We start from the raw sequence: 20,086 nt of genomic DNA, 5'->3' as shown, positions 1-20,086 counted from the left end.
TTTTAAAGGCCGATCTCCTAAGATCATTAAACCAAATCATTCCTCTCATTTAAACTGTCTGAACTTGATGTGCCAAGGCTGTTATGGACTGAATGCTGTGTCCCTCCCCAATTTCATATGTTGAGGCCCTGAACCCAATGTGATGATACTTGGAGATGCAGCTTTAGGGAGGCAATCTGGTTTAGATGAGGTCATGAATGTGGAGCCCCCATAATTAGCATCCTAATAAGAAGAAGGGAGACCAGAGCTCTTTCTCTCCATATGCACACACAGAGGAAAGGCCACTGAGCATACTGTGAGAAGACAAGAAGGAGGCCATCTAAAAGACAGGCCCTCACCAAGAATTGAATCTATGAGAATCCTGCAGGAGGACCTCCAGGTTCTACAACCATGAGAAAAGAATGCCTATCATTTGAGGCACCACTCTATGGTAGTTTGTCATAGCAACCTGAGCTTAGACAAAAGCAAAATACCACTGTAAGATCTGGATTGCAGCCAGTGTCAAAACTAAACCAATGCATTGGACTCCAGAGGTGTGAGGGGCCCAAGGGTGTTCACCCCTAGAGATTCTGGGTGGGCAGTGCTAACGTAAAAGAGAGGAAAATTGGAGCACAGATGAGCAGTACCTTCTGATCTTGCCTACAAGTTTGTCCCACTGCCTTTATCCAGCATATGCCTGGAGACTAAGGCAGAACCAAGTGCACGTTCCAGAGGGACAATGGGAACATCATAGACCTATGTCTTCTATATTTTGGTAAGGTCTCCTCCAAAAAAAGTTTCTAAAAGCACAGCTTCTTAGCCTAGTCCATCATATAAAAATTTTTGAAACCTAGCTTAACCAAACCCACTTCCCCTGATTCCTTTTTAAGACTATGGAAAAAGAAACTTTGTCCCAGAAACAATTTTTTTTTAAATTATGCCACTGATTGCTAATCTAGTTATTAAAAAGGTTATTTGTTAAATAGGGTATTTTCCCTGTGGAAGAAAAACTTTTTTTTTCTTTGAGATTTTAAGATTTTATTTACTTATTTGAGAGAGAGAGAATAAGCAGTGGGGAGGGGTAGAGAAAACAGAGAGAGAGAGAGAGAAGCAGATTCCCTGCTGAGCAGGGAGCCCAATGCAAGGCTTGGGGCTTGGAGATCATGACCTGAGCAGAAGGCGCACACTTAACCGACTGAGCCACTCAGATGCCCCATTCTCTTTGGCATTTTATGAATAAAAACAGAACATATACATTGGAGAAAATTTAGAATATGACAGATGGTAGAAAGAAAAAAGTTCATATCACCTGTTACCCTACTAGCTAGGGAGATATCACTTTTTAATATATTTATTTCAGCATATATTTTAGTCTTTATTTTATAATATATATTATACATTATTATATATACCTTATCATATAAACATTATTTTAAAATTAAAAAACATAATATATAAAATTTAAACAATGGGATTTATCATTTTATACCAGTTTTTCCCCTTAGCAACATAAGCTTCAAGAGATCATTAAGTGGCTTCCCATGACATTATTCTTAATTGTTGCAAAATGCATTTTTGTATTGAGGTAACATAAATTAATTAACGCTCTAATGTTGGAAATAATACTGTTTCTGATTTTTCATCATTATAAATAAACTGCCATGAAAATCCTTATAGTTAATTATTTGCAACCATTTTTCCCTACTTAGGATGAATTCCTAACAGTAAATTGCTAAATTTAGACCTACCTAATTTTTAACACTCTTAAAAGAAGTGTGCTTTTAAAAGACTTTGAACAATTTATGTGTGTACTATTTAACAATTTACATATGTACTATTCAAGACACATGTATCTCTCAATCATTAAATTCTAGAAATTGTTGCAGGTAAAAGGGTAGAGAGACAAATGAGGCACAACAGTGACAGTCCATTTATTCCCATTATCAAATCCAGGGGGAGAGGAACCAGGATTGATGCATCTTTCCTAATAAACACCAAACCTGCAAAATGGATTCCTGGGTGTTGTGCCTGTCATTAGAAAGATGAGCAGCCCTTGAGAAGACTCAGTTTTCCCCTCCCTGAGTCTAGCCAAGCACCTCAATTAAATATGAGAGATGATCTTGGATCTATGTTCCAGCTGGCTCCTAAGTGAGCCAAAGGAATTAAGGAAGAGAGAAGCAAAATATCTCAATCCTCTTAATGAATCCTCTTACCTTGAAATTAATTGAGTATTTTTCTCAATATCAAGTTATTTAAAGGTACTGTGGACAAAAGTGGGGGGGGGGCACCAAATGCCATTGTCACTAATTCCCCACCTTTGATCCTGAGACAGGATGATCATGTGATACAAGTCACTCTCCTCCAAAAGGGACATGACATCAGGGTTGCTTTGGTGCCACTTTTTAACTATTCCTGGCCTCCACTCTTTAGTTACTTTAAAGGAGAACTCCACATGGGTAATGTGGCTCTTAAAAGAATATCCCAAGTAACAGGACAGCAGCCCCTCCAGGACAAGGACTTAGCCTATATATGTTATTTTCTTTCCACTGGGATGCGAACAAGGAATGCATCTAGCTAGCTGGTCCACTGAGGCTCACTTCTTAATGACATTTACTCCTGTGAGAAAACCCATGAACAAAAGGGGCTTCCTCTTTTAGAATCAAGTGCTATGTCTCTGTTGGTCAGATACAGCTTATTTAATATAGCACTTGCAGATAATGTTTCCTGCCCTGCTGTGGGTCACTTAAAACAACATTTTTGTTTTTATTTTTCTTTTACTTTCTTAAAACAACATATGCATAAACAAGTTTGAAAGGTGTTCGTTACTCATTTTTCAAGGTAACACACTGAACACACTCCTTACCATAAGGAAGCATAAGGTTCCCTAACCTCAATATAAAAAAAAAAAAAAACTATACTTTTTTATAGTCTCCAATTATACTAATATACAAACTATATTTTCAGAAATTAGAAGATGCATCAAAAACAGGAAATGAAAACAAAGTACCTACCTGATAAAAATTAGGCCAGAATGTACTAATGGCCAGTTCTGCCCTGTTCCACGTGCGGGTAGGGTCTCCAGATATGTTCCAGATAGGATTGCCCAAAGGCCCGTTATTAACCTTCACGTAGACATTGAGTAACCCGGGAGCAGCGTTATTCTTGCTGGACACAAAATAGTGAAAATCAATGCAGTGGGTATCATTTTCTTTCAGCTGAGGTAAGAGGAGGTGGGCTCTCTGGCCCTCAGGTCTTCCAGATGTGTTCACCAGCATGAAAGAGCCTATGGAAAGAAAATCAAAGGGAAGTTACAGCCTGAAATACTAATTTCTGGTCATTTGTCAAGCTGCCATCATTTATGTGGGTTGACATTGCAATACACCATATCTTACTTAGGCTTTTAGAGTCCTGTCTCTTTCATACCTTTTCACCTCCAAGTGTTTGCCAAGAACAGTGAATAGAAAGTTCCCTTGAAGTTACTGCAATTAGTCTCCTAAGCAACAAAAATATGCATAATTTGCTGCCCTGCACTGATTATCTGGTAGTCACTAGCCACATGTGGCTATTTACATTAAAATTAAGTAAAAATCTGTAATATTAAAAGTCTAGGTCCTGAGTCACATTTCAAGCGTTGGCTGGGCACATGTGGCTCAGTGCTCTCACATTGGCAGGCACAGATACTGAACCTCTCTATAGAACCTCAGAAAGTTCTATGGGACCATACTATTCTCTACTGGTACCACCACTTGGTAATTGCAGCCATTTAATATTCTCATGTAACCTAGAGAGAGAGAGAACAGATTTGCCTAATTTGTGGAATCCTAGAAAACTTCACTGGCCCTGTGATTCTCCTTGTTGTCAATACAATATAATTCTCTTGCAGTTTAGTGCTACCACCCCTTCCCCATTGCTTTAACAACTGACTTCTTGATAGTGGAGATGTTTTCGTGACAGATATGACAGCATGTACTGATGCAACCACTGAACCAAAGGATGGTCATTTGCAGAAATATCTATGAGCAATTTGTATCTTTATATCCACAGCACTAGCCTACCCATGACTGCTGAAGAATTTCCACATGGATTCAGGCTTTCAGATACCTTGGCATCAACTGTGTCACTCAGGCCCTCCCCATGTCTAAGATCAACAGAAATGGCAATTAAAATAATTATATGAATTTTATATATCATTTATTTTGCCTTTATCTTCCTTATGTAAATATAAAGGAAGATAAAAGCAAAATATTCTAAGATAAAAGGGATAAAAGGGAAAACAGAACATCATAAAGCCTTTTTGGCAGAGAGGAAAAATGTATTGAAGCTCTAGGGGAAAGAGCACCTAAATTTGGAGCATAAAGATGAAAAAGGAAAGTATTACTCACATATGGTTGGACTCATGATTTCTACTGGATGAGGATACTATTCCCCCAGTTGAATTGTCTTTTTAAAATCTCCCCTATTGTGAATCATAATTTTCAAGGACACACATGTATGTATGTTATCTATAGATATCTATAAACATACATACACTACTAGAAGTGTAGTTTTTCTTTTCTTGTCTACAAACTGTGATTTCCTAAACAGCAAAAGGAGAAGATCACCTTTCCCAGAGAATTATTACAAGGACAAAATAAAAAACATAAATGTAGTTCTATCTTCTATAAATTAATAGGCTACTGTTAAGGGAACAATATTAGACAATGTTTACTGAAGGCTGTTAGTAAGAGGAGCTAGTAGTGTTAATGACATTAAAGACAAACAGGAATTGAGTCACAGAGAGATTAGGAAGCAGTTTATCCAGGTTTTAGGATGAGTTAGTGGCCAAAGCAAAACTTTGAGCCTCTGAGCTTCCAGCCCATTACTCACCCTGCTACACTCCAATAACCCCATGTTTCTTCATGTGCCATTTGAGCATATATGAAGAAAACAAAGCCCTTCACGACAGTGAAGGAAAATTATAGTCGCTCTTTGAAAACAGAGCAATTTTTCAAGAGATGAATGTTATGCACCTGGAAATATGAAAGCCAAGCCACAAGGGAAGGGTTATCTATGGAACATATATTCCAATAATAAGGAAGAACTACAAATGTGATTTAAGAATGAGTTGGGGGCTCAGAAAGGGAACAAGTAGCAAGGGAATATCATTGAAATGATTCGGGGTTAGCTACATTCTACAAAATGTGAAAAACAAAAACAAAAAACAAATCTTCAAAATAGGCAGGGTCGACCAACCCCATCACCACTCTAAAGCTGGCTGTTGGTGTTTACAACACAAGTTCAAAATCGTACTTTTCTCTTTGTAGTAAATCCGAGCAGATCTATTCTGTATTTGATCAAGTGGGGCTCCATCACCCACAACATGGTTACAATGTGTATTGTGACACGGCCCACCATGATGTGGCCTTGAGGCCAATGCTGAATCAGCAAAACATGTAGTAGTGCCCTAAGGCCAAGGAAAGTACTTCTTGCAGAATTTCCATCAGTGAAACTCAGGTAGCCACGGTGGTAAACATAGAAGCATGGCAAAATGTGTATTTCCTGTATCCTGTGACATCTAGTTTGGATGTCTGGATGAAGCTGAAACAGAGAAGTCTCTTTTCACATGTTGGTATAAACTGGATAGCTTCCTACCATTACTGTTCAGGGAATCACCAGGAATCCCAAAAAATATTATTCTTCTAGCTGAGCCACCGATCCTCCACTATACTCCGTTCCAGCACAAAATGCTGCGTCAGCTTTCTGAGCTGTCTAATGTATGCAGAAATTCTTAACTTGAGGTCAAAGTGAAATTTAGGTATTGTAAGTTATAAACACTCAAATGATCATAATTTTTATACTCCTTTCTCCTTTTTAACCTTTTCAAGCCAAAAAATACAGTCTGTTTTGTTACCTGGGGTGCTTCTGAAATGCAGGTTAGCTCAAATCGGATTAGCAATTAGGGGCATGACATCCATATAACACTAAAGTCCCTCGGGTTCCTGTGTGACTTTCTGCAGGACCTAAAAATTATCAAGCGATCTCAACAAAGGGCTTCATGATGACCTTTTAAACAAAACTACAGTCCTGCAGTGGTGCCTTCACTCAGGGGAAGAAGTGGCAAGAAGCTGAGTGGTTTCCAGAGCCATCCTCTCCATTCTGTGAAGCTGCCTGGGAAACTGCAAGAACAGAAGAAGCTGTGGAGCTTCTGCCCCCCTCCCGAGTTGAAAAGGAAGAACATTGACTGATGGAGAAGACAAACCCTGAATCCTATTCTTAAGTTGGCAGAAAGTGATCTCTATTAGAAGGGACTTAACTGTAGCAGAAGGACGAAGCCAGAGCCGTAGGGTACAGGGCTGAGGATGCAGTCACTGGGATTCGGAATGCCAGAGAGGAGTTGATAAGACTAGTATTTTTAGAAGCGTTGTTACTGTTTTTGTTGGCTCTCCAGCTACAGAGCTGCCCAGCTTTTGAGTGGTCAGCCCCAAACCCGTTTTTCTCAGAAAATCTATCACTTCCAAGTATGTGCTTCTGTGAAATTAGTCAGAGATCTTCCAAGAACATGGGTGTGGTGTTGCTGGAAGTGCCAGCTCTATCCATGCCACCTTCTTCACCTGTTCTGGCCTCAGAAAGCAATTATGCATGGACTGGTCACAAGAAAAGTTGTTCTTCCTTTTGACAGTAGAGAAGCCGCCTGAATGTACTATGGTCAATACACACCGTTTTTAGGAAAAAGTCTCCCTTTACCAAGCACCTTCCCTGGGGTATGGTCACCTGAGAGTTCCTTTTTGTTTTTCCATCCAGAGTCTCTCCATTGGGATTTTAATGTAGCTCCCATAATTAATGTTAATGTATAAAGGCACTTAGGACCCTGCATGCCATATAGCAGAAGTACAAAAATTGTTGGTGATGAGTATTATTATTACTTTGTTTTTCTCATACCTCAACCAAATGTGTGGCTTCTCTAAATTATCTGCAATTCCTTAGCATATAGCTTGATCTATTTCCACCTGTCCTCTTCACAACCTCCTGGTCCTATTCCTATTTCTCTAAGTGATAATTTCTAAGTTTCTTCTCACGAGAGAGGAACATTAGTATTAAAGGGTTACAAAACCTTTAACACACTTGATCTTGCCCCTACATTTAAGCTTTGGGAAGAAGATCTTTATTTCTGTGTGTGGTCATGAGGTCTTATCTCACAGCTTCGAAGTACAGAAGATAACATTTCAGCCAACACAAGTATTTCCTGATAGTTCTACTTGATTGTCTTATGGTGAGTTTACATGAGAAAGTGTGAACACTTACATTTAGCACACTCTGGCAAACCCAGAATCCTGGGGGTGAATTCACAATTGTGAATACAGAAATGGCAGGTAGGATGGAAGAGATGTCTTTTAACTGAATTCATCACCTATCGGCAATGAAAGTAAAATTAACTTGCCAATGTTTAAAGGATCCAAGGCATTTATATTCAATTTTAGACTATTAAGTCTGTTTTTAAAAATATCTCTGTATGGCTGAATGTTTAATTTTCACTTCCTGCTTCAATGTTTTGGCTGTGAGCAAATGCATTTTCAAAGACTAATTGGGTCTCCCTCAGTAGGTGCTTCCTTACCTCAATTTTTTTCCTCCAACAAAAAAACACTCCAACTGGGTAAATAAATAAAAGAAATCAGAATTCAAATTAGCATAGAAATTCTGCTTGTGTTCGAATAACAAAACACCCTTAAGTCACAAGTGTAGAAGTTGAGAATATAACATTGCAGGCAAATGAAAAGAGCTCCACGGAACAGAGCTGGCTTCAAATGGGAGAGTTTTAAAAGCACCCTTTGAAGGACTTTAAGAATCCTTATTTTGGATTCTCTGGAAAGGAAAGATTCTTACAAGAACATGAAAAATGCACATTCTTAAATCTTTGGGTGAATTAAATTTAGCTTAATCTTATCTACTGGCAAATGTTTTTGACTGGACTATCTTCCATCATTGTTTGTGACAGCAGCCAGAGCTACATATAATTAGTTATTCCCCTCTACCCCGTCATTAAAATTTGCATTGGTGTGGTAAAAACTCTAGATTTTTAAAGGCGAAGGAAACTGCATGAATTGTCCTCATACATTTCAGAAACTTTGTGTGCCCAACAAAAAAGGAGCGTTTTCTTTCATCCAGTAAGAAGAGAGTATTAGGTGTTATTAAATACTTTGGCTGGTGGAGAAGCAGCATTTTATCAACTTGAAAAGGAAAAGATTTTCTACCCCAATTGTGTCTCTTTGGCATGGGGATTATTTTAAGCTGGCTATTCTTTTTCCCTCTCTTTTAAAAAAATTATTTATTTAAATTCAATTTATTTAACATATAGTGGATTACTAGTTCTACCCCCCCTGAAACTAAGGGGTAGAATTTAGTGATTCATCATTACATTCATTACATAAAACATCCAGAGCTCATTCCATCAAGTGCCCTGCTTAATGTCCATCACCCAGCTATCCCATTCCCCAACCCAACTCCCCCCACCCCCCCGCCCCGGGGACTCTCAGTTTATTCCCTATAGTTAAGAGTCCTTTATGGTTGACCTTCCCTCTCTATTTTTTGTCTTATTTGTCCTTCACTTCCCCTATGTTCATTTGTTTTGTTTCTTAAATTCCACATATGAGTGAGATCATATGGTGCCCATATTTCTCTGATTGACTTATTTTATTTAGCACAATGCCCTCTATTTCCATCTACATCATTGCAAATGGCAAGATTCCATTATTTTTGATGGTTCAGTAGTATTCCACTATGTGTATATAGTATTCCACTGTGATCTATCTATCTATCTATCTATCTATCTATCTATCTATCTATCTATCTATCACAACTTTATCCATTTATCTATCAATGGATATCTGGGCTCTTTCCAGTTTGACTATTGTGGACACTGCTGCTATAACACTGGGGTGCAGGTGCCCCTTTGAATCACTATGTTTGTATCCTTTGGATAAATACCTAGTAGTAGCTGGTTATTCTAAACAGCAGACACAGGAAGCTCTCAAAACTGAGTAGAAGTTAGCCTTGCATAAGAGACACTTACCATGGGAAGCTCTATTTGTAACAGTGTTTCCCTTCCCGTACAGGAAGAGGGGGAAAACCACATTTCTAGAAACTTATCAATGGAGAGGCAAATACTTAAATGTTCATAACAACCTTACCCTTGACTGCTTTTCCTTCCCAGACACACCACCTCCATCCATCATCCTCTGTCTTTAGCTGAAGATAGTATTTAAGATGATGGTTTCAGCCATTTTAGGAAGTTCCTGTTCTAGGGTCTCTCCCATGTATACAGGAAGGGTACATGATATTAAACTTCTGATTGTTTTGTCTGCTTAATCTGTTTTATATTAACTTAATGATTAGACCAGGCAAAGAACCTAGAAGGTGCAGAGGGGCAAAATTTGCCACCTCAAAGTGTGTCTCTTTGACATATGGATAATTTTAGGCAGATTATTCTTAAGAAATGGAAGGCTCAGGAAGAAACTTAGACCTTCCCCCTAAAAGAATTTAGGTAGAGGAGCTGCTCCAGAAAGTGAGCCATCATCATAGATAATTACTATATGAGCTAAGTGTGGTAGACAGGCAGGAACTTACAAAAGTCTGTTTGTTAAAATTCCTCTCTATGTCCCATTGTTTCTGCATGACCCAGCAAACAGCTACTTGCCAAACATTTACTCTTTTTTCATCTTCCTGTGAAACATCCTTCTTCCCTTTGAAGTCCTGGATGTCCACCTCCTTTTCCTTGGTTCTGCATGGCCTCTAATCTTCAACTGCCTAACTGCTTGAGGGCCTGATAGTCTTACAAACCCCTTCCCCTCGCCTATACATATGTAATTAAGTTTTATTTTCTCCTGTTAATCTGTTTTGTGTCAATTAAATTCCTAGACCAGCCAAAAAACCCTTGAGGCACAGGAGAAATTTTTTCCTCCCTAACAAAGGCAAGAAGGGAACGTTACCCCCCAACAAATTTTAATGCCATTATAAAATTCACTTCTTAAACCTCTTAATTTTAGTAAAAGCACATGGATGATCGGCCTTTCTCTTCCTTTGGCTGTTTTGTCTTTTTTTTTTTTCCTTTTTCCTCTATGACCATGTCTTCAAATGTATAGACTTAAAATCCAAAAGCCAAATTGAAAGTTTGTAAGTTCCATCTTTGTTGGTGTACATCTTGCCTCTAGTTAACATGGCCATTCTTTCTTCTTCTAACCCATTATACATACCAGTTGTAACAATTTAGTTGTCTAGAGAAGTGTTTTTTGAACACTCTATGATGAGGGGCCATTTTTTAAAAATATCCAATGCATCTCATCAAATTTACGTAAAATGCAATAAATATGGACTTTCACAAAAGAATAAAAAGACTTGCAAAATACAACCCCAAATTTGTTACTAGATTAAATAGATGCAAATCACTGACAAATTTCTATAAAATTTTCTAATGACTTGCTCTTGATTTCTATAGTGGTCATGGGCAGGATCAATGTGTTGACCAGCTCTGATGTGCAGACCACACCAAGTGGTATAGGCTTAAGGTTTGCATGGAATAGTATACTGGTTCCCAAGTACCCACATGTACAGTTTTTTCTTAATGTGGTAGGAAAATACTAAGACGGACAAATTGAAAGAAAGGAAGGGGAAAAAAATTCTCTGGTTTCTCAACCCAAGGATGAAAGCTATCAGGCCAAACCCTTTGGCTGTGAAAGAAATTGGCTGAAGAAAACACAAAGGGAACATAGGAAGTGAATGGAGAGAAAAGAGGCAAACACGATCACAGGGAATGGAAAGACAGCACCAAGACTAAATTCAGAAAAGAACTAGCTTTGAGGCAAGGAAGAGAGGAAGAAAGCTCCAAAAACACATCTTGGCTATTCTTGAGAAAAGGAGAATGCAGGGAAGTAAACTGTGCCACCCAGTGCCTGGGCTGGGTTCTATATCATTCCCATCTCATTAAATCCTCGCAACAATAAAGACCCACAGATACACAGAGGACAGTTAATTCACCAAAGGGTCAACCAACAGCATCCGATGGAGCTAAAAGGAATCTGAATTTTTCACGTTCAAGCTCTCAATGCAATGCTCTAAAACCAACGTTTTTCAAACACTTTGACCCAACATAGTACCAAATACATTTTATATTCATCCCAGCACACACATCTGATGTTACATGTGAATACACACACAAACATACAAAACTTGTATGAAGAAATGTGTGTCACTATTCCTCCTGCCATGTGTATGTGTATTATACTCACATTTCCCATTCTATTCTGCTCCATTTTGCAACATACGTAAGTAAAACAATGCTGGGCACAACCCACAACAGATTCTACACCCCATCCATGTATGCTTTCAGGTCATACAGCAACTCCTTTCCCAATCACCAAAACGAACAAGATCTATACTGTGCTCCATCCGCTTCCTTCATAAGAGTGCTTTTCATTTTTATTTTTATTTTTTTTAAGAGTGCTTTTCATTTTTAATTTGTAATTTTAAATTTGATCTCATCCTTCAAATACCAAAATATATCCCTCCTCCTGTTTCCTCAGCCAGTACTAACAATGGTCCTAAGGAACATGTCTTTTCCAATGAGAAACCTCACAAAATAAGGAAGTTGAAAGCCTGTGGAGAAATAAATGAACTCAGGGAGCAAGGCTCAAAGGAACAAAGCCTCTGCAGGGAGGTGCCACCACCACTTTAAAAATACTTATTAGCACCCATTTCAGCCTGATAAAACCACATCCGCAGCCACATCCATATTCTGCAGACCAGATGTCATGCATCCTTCATCAGCTACTGCCTCTTCTATGCCCCTCTCAAAAATTTCACTCTGGTACAAATGTGAATACTTATTTTGCAACCCTAAGAGAGTAAAACTTTAATAAAACAATGGTCTTTTCACCCAACAATCATATCTGCTTTTCTGTTTTGCCCTCTCTCTTGTCTTTCTCTTGGATTCTTAAATATTACCAATGGCAAGACCATTTGTTAAGTGCACTAATTTTTGCCACAGTCCTAATAAGCTGGTGAAAATACCCCAGATGGTAAAGAAGTAACATCACACCGCAGGAAAGCCCCAGCAAAACCATCTAACTGTGCCACTTCTTCATTTCCTGAGTCTAGGTGGCACTCTCCTGGGAGAAGAGGTGATGGGCTCATCTGGCAGGGGCCTTCTTACAAGTCAGACTGGCTGGTACCCAGCACTCTATTCTCCCCAAGGGAATGCCACATCAATCTAGGTGCTATAAAATTAATAATAAGCATAACTAAAGCATAGCATACACCTAAATAATAAGCATCATAAGTATACCATATACCAAAAATGTGCATAAAACACTTCCTTCAAGATATTTTAATATAAAAAGGCTCAAAAATACACAATTGTTAATTTAGTGATTCAAAGCATAACTGAATGGGTATTTTTACCATTTATTATTCATAAAAACACGGAGCTGACCCAAATAAATTCATTGCCTTACCTGGCCACTTTTAGCCACAGCGGGGTACATCTGAGTGTCCATTATATACTGGGCATTTTAAGAACTATGAACAATAAACCCTGGACCAATTCTTCCAGCAAAAATCTCACAGCTCACCTGTAATTGTGTTTTAGATATTTCGTATTCAGCACAGAAAGAAAAAAAAATGCACAGAATTAACAAACCCAACCCATTAAGTTTACCAACATTTACATAACCACAACCCCAAGGGCCTGTAAAATGTGTAGATTTAGAACTGTCAACTGGTAGCTCTTTTTTTAAAAGAGTTTTGAGACTGGGAAGGAAAAATAAAATGAGGTAAAATCAGAGAGAGAGACAAACCATAAGAGACTCTTGACTCTAGGAAACAAACTGAAGATTGCTGGAGGGGATGTGGGTGGGGGGATGGAATAACTGGGTGATGGGTATTAAGGAGCGCATGTGATGGAATGACCACTGGGTGTTATTTGCAACTGCTGAATCACTAAATTCTACCCCTGAAACTAATAATACACTAAATATCAATTAAAAAAATTTTTTTTAAAGAAGGAATGAAGAGGCTCGTGGCAAACGAAAGACATCCTGGAGGTTCCATCCAGAGAAGTAATGTGCTCCCCTTTCATAAGAAAAGTCAAGCTATTTTGAGAACTAATTCACGTTACAGTATGTCATCAAAACTCGCTTCAGTGACTTAGCTGGAAAATACTATGTGTGCGCTTTATAATTTACAAGTAAAAAACAAACACAAAGTAAAGCAAACACAACCTTTTAACTATCTGCTGACGCTAATGACTGTATCTGGGGAAAAAGCCATGAGTACAATGGAGAAGTGACAGGTATACTGTTCAGAACTTTCTTGAGAGACTGCTTAATTTCCCATACGTCAGGTTTTTTTTTTTTATTGATTGACATCTTTAGAAACTAGTTCAGTTTTGTTCTAAATCTCAGAATGACACAAATCATCACAATATAAGTGTCTACTTATTTTCCCCATAAATTACTGTTGACTTAGAGATAATTTTTTTTTCACATGCGTATCTGCTAACAGACTAAGCTTTGTCTTGCTTTAAGAAGAAATTACACAGTTAGCTTCTATGTAAAATGTAAACCAAACGTAACTGTTCTTCAGTTTAACAGGAGCCTGCTAGTGGTGCTCAAAAGGAGTTAGCTAAATCACTTTGTCATAAAAAATATTTCTCCAAAACATTGTAAGTATTCTGTTAGCATCCATAATTGAGAGCTCCCCATAATCCTGAAGAGGGAACCAAAGATTTTGCTCAAGATGTTTCATGAGCCTGGCAGAGGGTCAGAAGCCAAAGCCCCGCAGGGACTTGCGCTGCCTGGTCAGAGGGGGAGAGAGCAGAAATAATCCAAACTTGACAAGGTTAGTCAGTAGAGGAAATTAAACTGGCCTCCACGTTAAATGGAGGATACAATATCAAATTTATAAATGATCAAAATGGTCTGGAAATTAAGGAATCTGTTGGATTAATTCATCAGGAACAACATCAAGATATCAATAAATAAAGCTTTTTCAATATTTTTTTTATTCATGACAGACATACACACACACACAGAGGGAGAGAGAGAGAGAGAGAGAGGCAGAGACACAGAGGGAGAAGCAGGCTCCATGCAGGGAGCCCGATGTGGGACTCGATCCCAGGACTCCAGGATCACATGCTGGGCTGAAGGTGGTGTTAAACCGCTGAGTCACCCAGGCTGCCCTAGATATCAATAAATATATAGCAAATGATATGAAAAGGCAATTTGCATTAGCAAAAATACAATTAGTAAAGAGAGGTCTGCGAAAATATTCAGTTTTACCACTAAATCGTGAAATTTAAAATAAAGCAAATATTGGATACAATTTCAAATGTAAACTTCTTAGATATGTAAAAACTTCAAAGACCAAATGTTTGTGAGGTTCTGGTGAAGCTCCTGCAAGTGTTCAGAAAGGAAGCACTGTCATTTTTTATAGAATTCCAATAGTAAAGATCATAAGGACAGTCATGCTCTTTGCCCTTCTAGAGCAGGTGAGGAGAGAAATCTCACCTACAAATCTTACTTAGCTTCAGGTGACCTTATGAAAGGTCTAAACCTGAGTTGACTCATGTATAGTGTGACAAAGGAAAATAGGTAAATATATTGGCTACTAATATGGGGAGTAATAACAGCTACCACATACATAATATTTAATACGTGCCAGGCATTCTTCTAAGTGTGGTATATATATTTACCCTTTTAAATCTTAGAGAAGACAAGAAAGCTGAAATGTAGAGAGGTTAAGTAACTTGTCCAAGGTTATACAGCTAGGTTAGTAAACATGAGATATGATCCCAGGCAAAGTGACTCAGTCTGTGCTCATGAGTATGATGCCATGCTGCCTCTCAGTTTTGAAGCAGTACATTAGTTAGATTCGATTTGATTTGATTTTTAGTTAGATAATTTTAGTAAGAACACTATAGCCTCTTAAGTCAATACATATATACTGTACACAGTGTATATAGTACTTGCATTTCATATATAATATATATACACAGATATATCTATAGATCTAATCTATCTATAAAATATACACACAAATACACATACATGTGTATATAAAGAAGTAAAGTCCGAATCTGAGAAACTTAAGGCTACAAGGGAAAAAGGAAAACTTGCTCATAACCAGGTGAACAAGTCTTGGCTAGCCTGCTGGAGGAAGGGGACCCTGTGAAGCAGAGATCTGCTTTCCCCACCCAGGCCCCAGTCGATCCTACAGCTTATTGCTGCTGCATGAAGGAGCCCAGCCAAGAACAGCCACACAAAGCCCCCAGATCAGCAGAACCACTCAGCTGAACCCGGCCCAAATAACTGACACATAGAATTGTTAGCTATGGGTATTATTTTAAGATACCAAGTTTGGGGAACACCCAGGCAGCTCAGTGGGTTAAGCATCTGACTCCTGATTTTGGCTCAGGTCCTGATGTCAGGGATGTGAGGCTGAGCCCTGCCTTGGGCTCCATGGTGGGCGTGGAGTCTGCTTCAGATTCTCTCCACCTCTCCCTCTGTCTCTCCCGCCAAAACAAACAAACAAATGAACAAAAAAAGGTACCACGTTTGGGGACAGTGTGTTATGCACCCAAAGCTAATAATGTCTGAGGACATTATTAATGAGGAGAACACAGAAATATGCTTTCTATCCTGTGTATTATAAACATTTTAATTATAAAAGTTTTAAATAATAAAAAAATGTTGATAAAAAGCTAACAGTATCTTCAATGGCCACATACTTATTCCACTGAGGTAGTAGTGTATTTCCTGCAAAACTCTATACATACAGGTGTATATATATATATTTTTTTTTTAAAAGATTTTTATTTATTCATTCATGAGAGACACACAGAGAGAGAGGCAGAGAAACAGGCAGAGGGAGAAGCAGGCAGAGGGAGAAGCAGGCTCCACACAGGGAGCCCGAAGTGGGACTTGATCCCGGGTCTCCAGGATCAGGCCCTGGGCTGAAGGCAGTGCTAAACCGCTGAGCCACCGGGGCTGCCCCACAGGTGTATATTTATATACCTGAGGTGAGTCTTTTATTTTTTTTTAGCCTTTTCTTATATTTTTCAAAAAATAATAACCTGACACATTTCTCTGCAGTTTGTTTTGTTCTTTATTCAGTAATATAATGTAGACAATTCTTTAGGCCAAAATGAGCATAAGGACCCAGTTCTACATTTTTAATACCTGCCACTACAAAGTATCCTCCAATAAAATAGCCATCCATATGAACACACTGCAGAATAAGGTCCTGCTGGCCCAATTTGCTGGCCAAAAGGGATATATATTTTTAATTGTCCAATGTTTTGAATTAATGGATATAAATACTAAACAACTGCTCCAAACATGAAAATAGTTGATTTTTTATTTATTAATGATCATGGTCAGTGCTTTACATAAAGTAGCCCTGTTACCTTAGCTAAGAGCAGACTGGCTAATGGGACAGTGGGTTTGAGGCTTAAGGAAGCTGTCTCATGGCTTTCTTGGTTCTAAGTGTGGCCAATGACCATGACTTCTTCTTCACATTCTTACTGTTGTCACTAAATCTCCATTATGTGCTTGCTATGTGCTGCTCACTGTGCAAAGTACTTCTTAACCATTCTTTTATTTGATCCCCTTAATAATGCATTGAGATGAGTATTATTATTTTATATTCAGAAGTGTTAAAAATCCTTCCCAAGGTCATACACAAAAACAGGATTTTAATCCAATCAATCTGATTCTACAGCTGATATTTTAAACCAACATATAATCAAGATTTTGTAGCACATTGCAGAGTCAACCAAATATTTGTGGTGTATGCTCTCTGGAGAAAATTAAAAATAACAACAATAACAACCAAAATATACTAGAAGTTATCAGGGTTATCTTCAGCTTCGAATTACAACTCTTAAAAAATAAAATGAGTTGACTCTCAAATCACATAAGCTATTCTCTTCCTTAAAAACAAATTAAAACCCACTATGCTCAAGATGACAGTGTGGAGCCAAAATTAGTTCTATTATTTTTTCTCAAGTAAATGAGGCTTAGTGACAAATGCAAAATAGGGAGATAAGAATCGAATCTATTTCTTTGAAAACTACCAAGGTTCACTGGAAAATATGAATTTTAAATAAGACATTTAATATTGTATAAACAATTAGATCAGCCCCTGATCTCTTCAGAAGCCCAGAGGATGCTGTTTATTCTTGTTGCTTCCTAATGCAATAAAATGATACAATAATACTCATATGGCTTTACTTAAAAATGTGACTTAAGGTCAAATCATTCAAAACAGATGTCCAATTTCCTTAGTTTACACAACTCTAGAGAAGACAAACATCATCTGCTAAGTGCTAAAAGAGTCTGGGGGTCAGAAACATTCGTGATGATTTGCAAAGCTACTTGACGATGCCAAGTACACTCTATCTTCTTCCTCGACAAAGAGTCCCCCATTCACACGTTTTGTCAAGAGTCACCATGAGAACCACCTGTACAAATAATACATTCGTGACTGCTGCTAATGTAATGGGAAGAAATGGAGAAGAGTTTAAGACACTGATTACCCTAGGTATTTTTATTCCAGTCTCTTTAACCAATGTTTTTGTGAATAACTCACACAGGTATTCTTCTTAATTCAGTTGAAAAAACAGATTGGGTAGACATAAACACACTGAATAGAATTGCAAAGTGAAATGAATGTAAATGCACAATGTTATAATTTTTGATGTTAACATGTAGGTGAAATATTAGGAATAGCAGATCGATGACGGTAGACCAACATTGGGCAGTGATATGGAGGAGTGGAGAAGGATAAATGGGACCCTTAAGTTACAACCAAAGGATTTGATGTGTGAATGGGTATTGGGAGGCTAGAAAGCTGAGGATGTCTAATATGATTTTTAGCCCAAATTATGTAGAAAACCAATGATTCCATATTATGCTGACAACTGAACTCCACCTGACAAAAAGCAAAACAACATTTTGTACTTCTTCATTCCCAGCCTTGCAGATGACCTGGCATATGGAAGGCACTCTGTTAGCTGCAGATTAACTTCTAGATTACATTAGAAACAAAAAATGCAATGGATGTATTTTAAAATCAATGTATGTACCTACTGGTAGGAATATTTTTTCTTTGTTTTTGTTTTTTTTTTTTCCTTTTTATCCTTTATATAATTAGCACTCTAGGAAGAAAGATCGAACTTTAGGCATTTTGCAAGTACCTCGATTCTATTCTGAATTTCTGAGCAAAGCATTCAAGGTCTAACCAGTCTATAATTACAACCTTATCTTCTTTCACTTCCTAAATCAATAAACATGTATTGAAACAAACAAACAAAAAAAAACATGTATTGATTAACTACTGTGTGCCAGGCACTGTAGTAGGCTTCATTGATTCAAAGTTGAATAAGACTCAAGCCTGATTTTTTTTTAAAGATTTATTTTGAGAGAGAAAGAGAGAGGAGGGGCAGAGGGAGAGGGAGAGAATCTCAAGCAGATTTCCTTCTCAGCACGGAGCCTGATGTGGGATTCAATCTCAAGACCCTGAGATCACGATCTGGACTAAAACTAACAGTCTGACACTCAATAAATTGAGCCACCCAGGTGCCCTGGGCCCCATTATTAACTCTAGCAGGTAAGTCAATAATTATATTATAATAGTATAAACAGTGATGGAGATATTCTAAGAATCATTCAGGGCATAGAGAAAACAGGTGCTAAAGCGAGTTCAGGGAGGTAGGTGTTTAGTGATGGCCCATTAGAGGAAGAGACCTCTGGGCTGAGTCTCCCAAGACAGGTACTGAGCCAGACCACTGGTGGAAAGAAAATGGCCTAGGGAGTCTGCATTTGTTCATTCAGCAAACACTTGGGAAGCCCCTATAAGTAACAGGCACTGATATTTAGCGTGAGGAAGACGTATTCATGGCCATTCAGAAGTTTCAAGACTAAAGGGGCAGGCAACAACATAATTAAATAATCAGAGTAGAAAGTTCTAAGTGTATGCCAGACATACACTCCAAGCAGCAGAGAAGCAGAAAAGAGTGGCTAACGTAACTTTGGTATTACTGTCAGGATCATTTAAAAACTAAACTGGACCATCACTGGGGAATTTTAAAGCACCACAAAAATATAAATAATGATTCTCCTTATCTGACCAGATGGAAGGATACTTGCAATTCACTTTATTCACGGTGCAAACTGTGCAAAGGATGAACCAACATTCAACAACTCAAATCAAGATGCAATCTGACCCCACAGGGAGCAGTATTTCTACAGCTGTTTTAGGAATCACAGTGTGTCTTTCCAGGAAAGCAACTGAGCTCTTCCAGAAGTAATAGTGGCTCACATTAAAATGCTTTGTTCTTTACAGCTTGGTTCTTTGCTTTTATAAAACTTCTTTCATGGGCTGTATTGCTGACTTAAGTGGTCTTCCAGAGAGTTGAACTCCCACCTGGCACACAAACAGGTCAGAGCTTTAAAACTAAACATCACTTTGAGGGTTTGAAAGGTACTTTACCCCCACGAGAGTTAACTGCCAGAGAGGCAGTTCTTTTTAGAGCATTTTAGAGAGCATCTTTAAACCTTTTCATTAGGCAGAATGACTTCCACACCCAGAGGATAAAACTGAACTGAAGGCAAAGAATACTTAAAAATCATTCTGGAAAAAACTCAACTTAAATAATATGTTCAAAATCATTCAGCTGGTTTTACATTTAAAATGATCTATCTGACTTTATATTCTTTGGTAGGTAGGGAAATAAAGAGAGTTATCTACGAGCAACAAGAAAAATTAAGTCCTAGAGAGTAAGAATATCGAAACAGAAAGACCGAATAGGCAAACAGATGTCATCCAGGCCACTCACTTATTCTATCAGGCACCCGTGAGATTTGAACTAAAAGTGATCCTAGATCTAAAACTGTGAAATGTTATCATTGGTAAGATAACCAGAATACTGGCTGCACTTAAACCACAGAAAACATTCAATAAATATTTACATTAGAACATGCTCAGAGAAATTGGCACTCCTAAAAAAGCCTGTGGTTTAATAACTACCATTTACTGGCTACTTTAAGAAAAACAGATCACTTCTTTCCTAGGGAAGCTT

At 38.1% G+C, this 20,086-nt stretch overlaps 1 protein-coding gene across 7 annotated transcripts in view; it reads right to left on the bottom strand.

The window, feature by feature from the left end:
• PTPRM (protein tyrosine phosphatase receptor type M) overlaps positions 1 to 20,086 on the bottom strand; it is a 778,989-nt gene that overhangs the window by 486,599 nt on the left and 272,304 nt on the right. For all 7 annotated transcript variants that reach the window (XM_038543828.1, XM_038543830.1, XM_038543829.1 and 4 more), the window contains exon 3: positions 2,991 to 3,262. In XM_038543828.1, coding sequence (XP_038399756.1) covers positions 2,991 to 3,262 — 272 coding nt within the window. The remainder of the gene's footprint in view (positions 1 to 2,990; positions 3,263 to 20,086) is intronic.

Source organism: Canis lupus, chromosome 7, assembly GCF_011100685.1.
Source record: "Canis lupus familiaris isolate Mischka breed German Shepherd chromosome 7, alternate assembly UU_Cfam_GSD_1.0, whole genome shotgun sequence".
Taxonomy (NCBI): domain Eukaryota; kingdom Metazoa; phylum Chordata; class Mammalia; order Carnivora; family Canidae; genus Canis; species Canis lupus.
The sequence above is the reverse complement of the archived record's forward strand: the minus strand, read 5'-3'. Positions and strand labels throughout refer to the sequence as shown.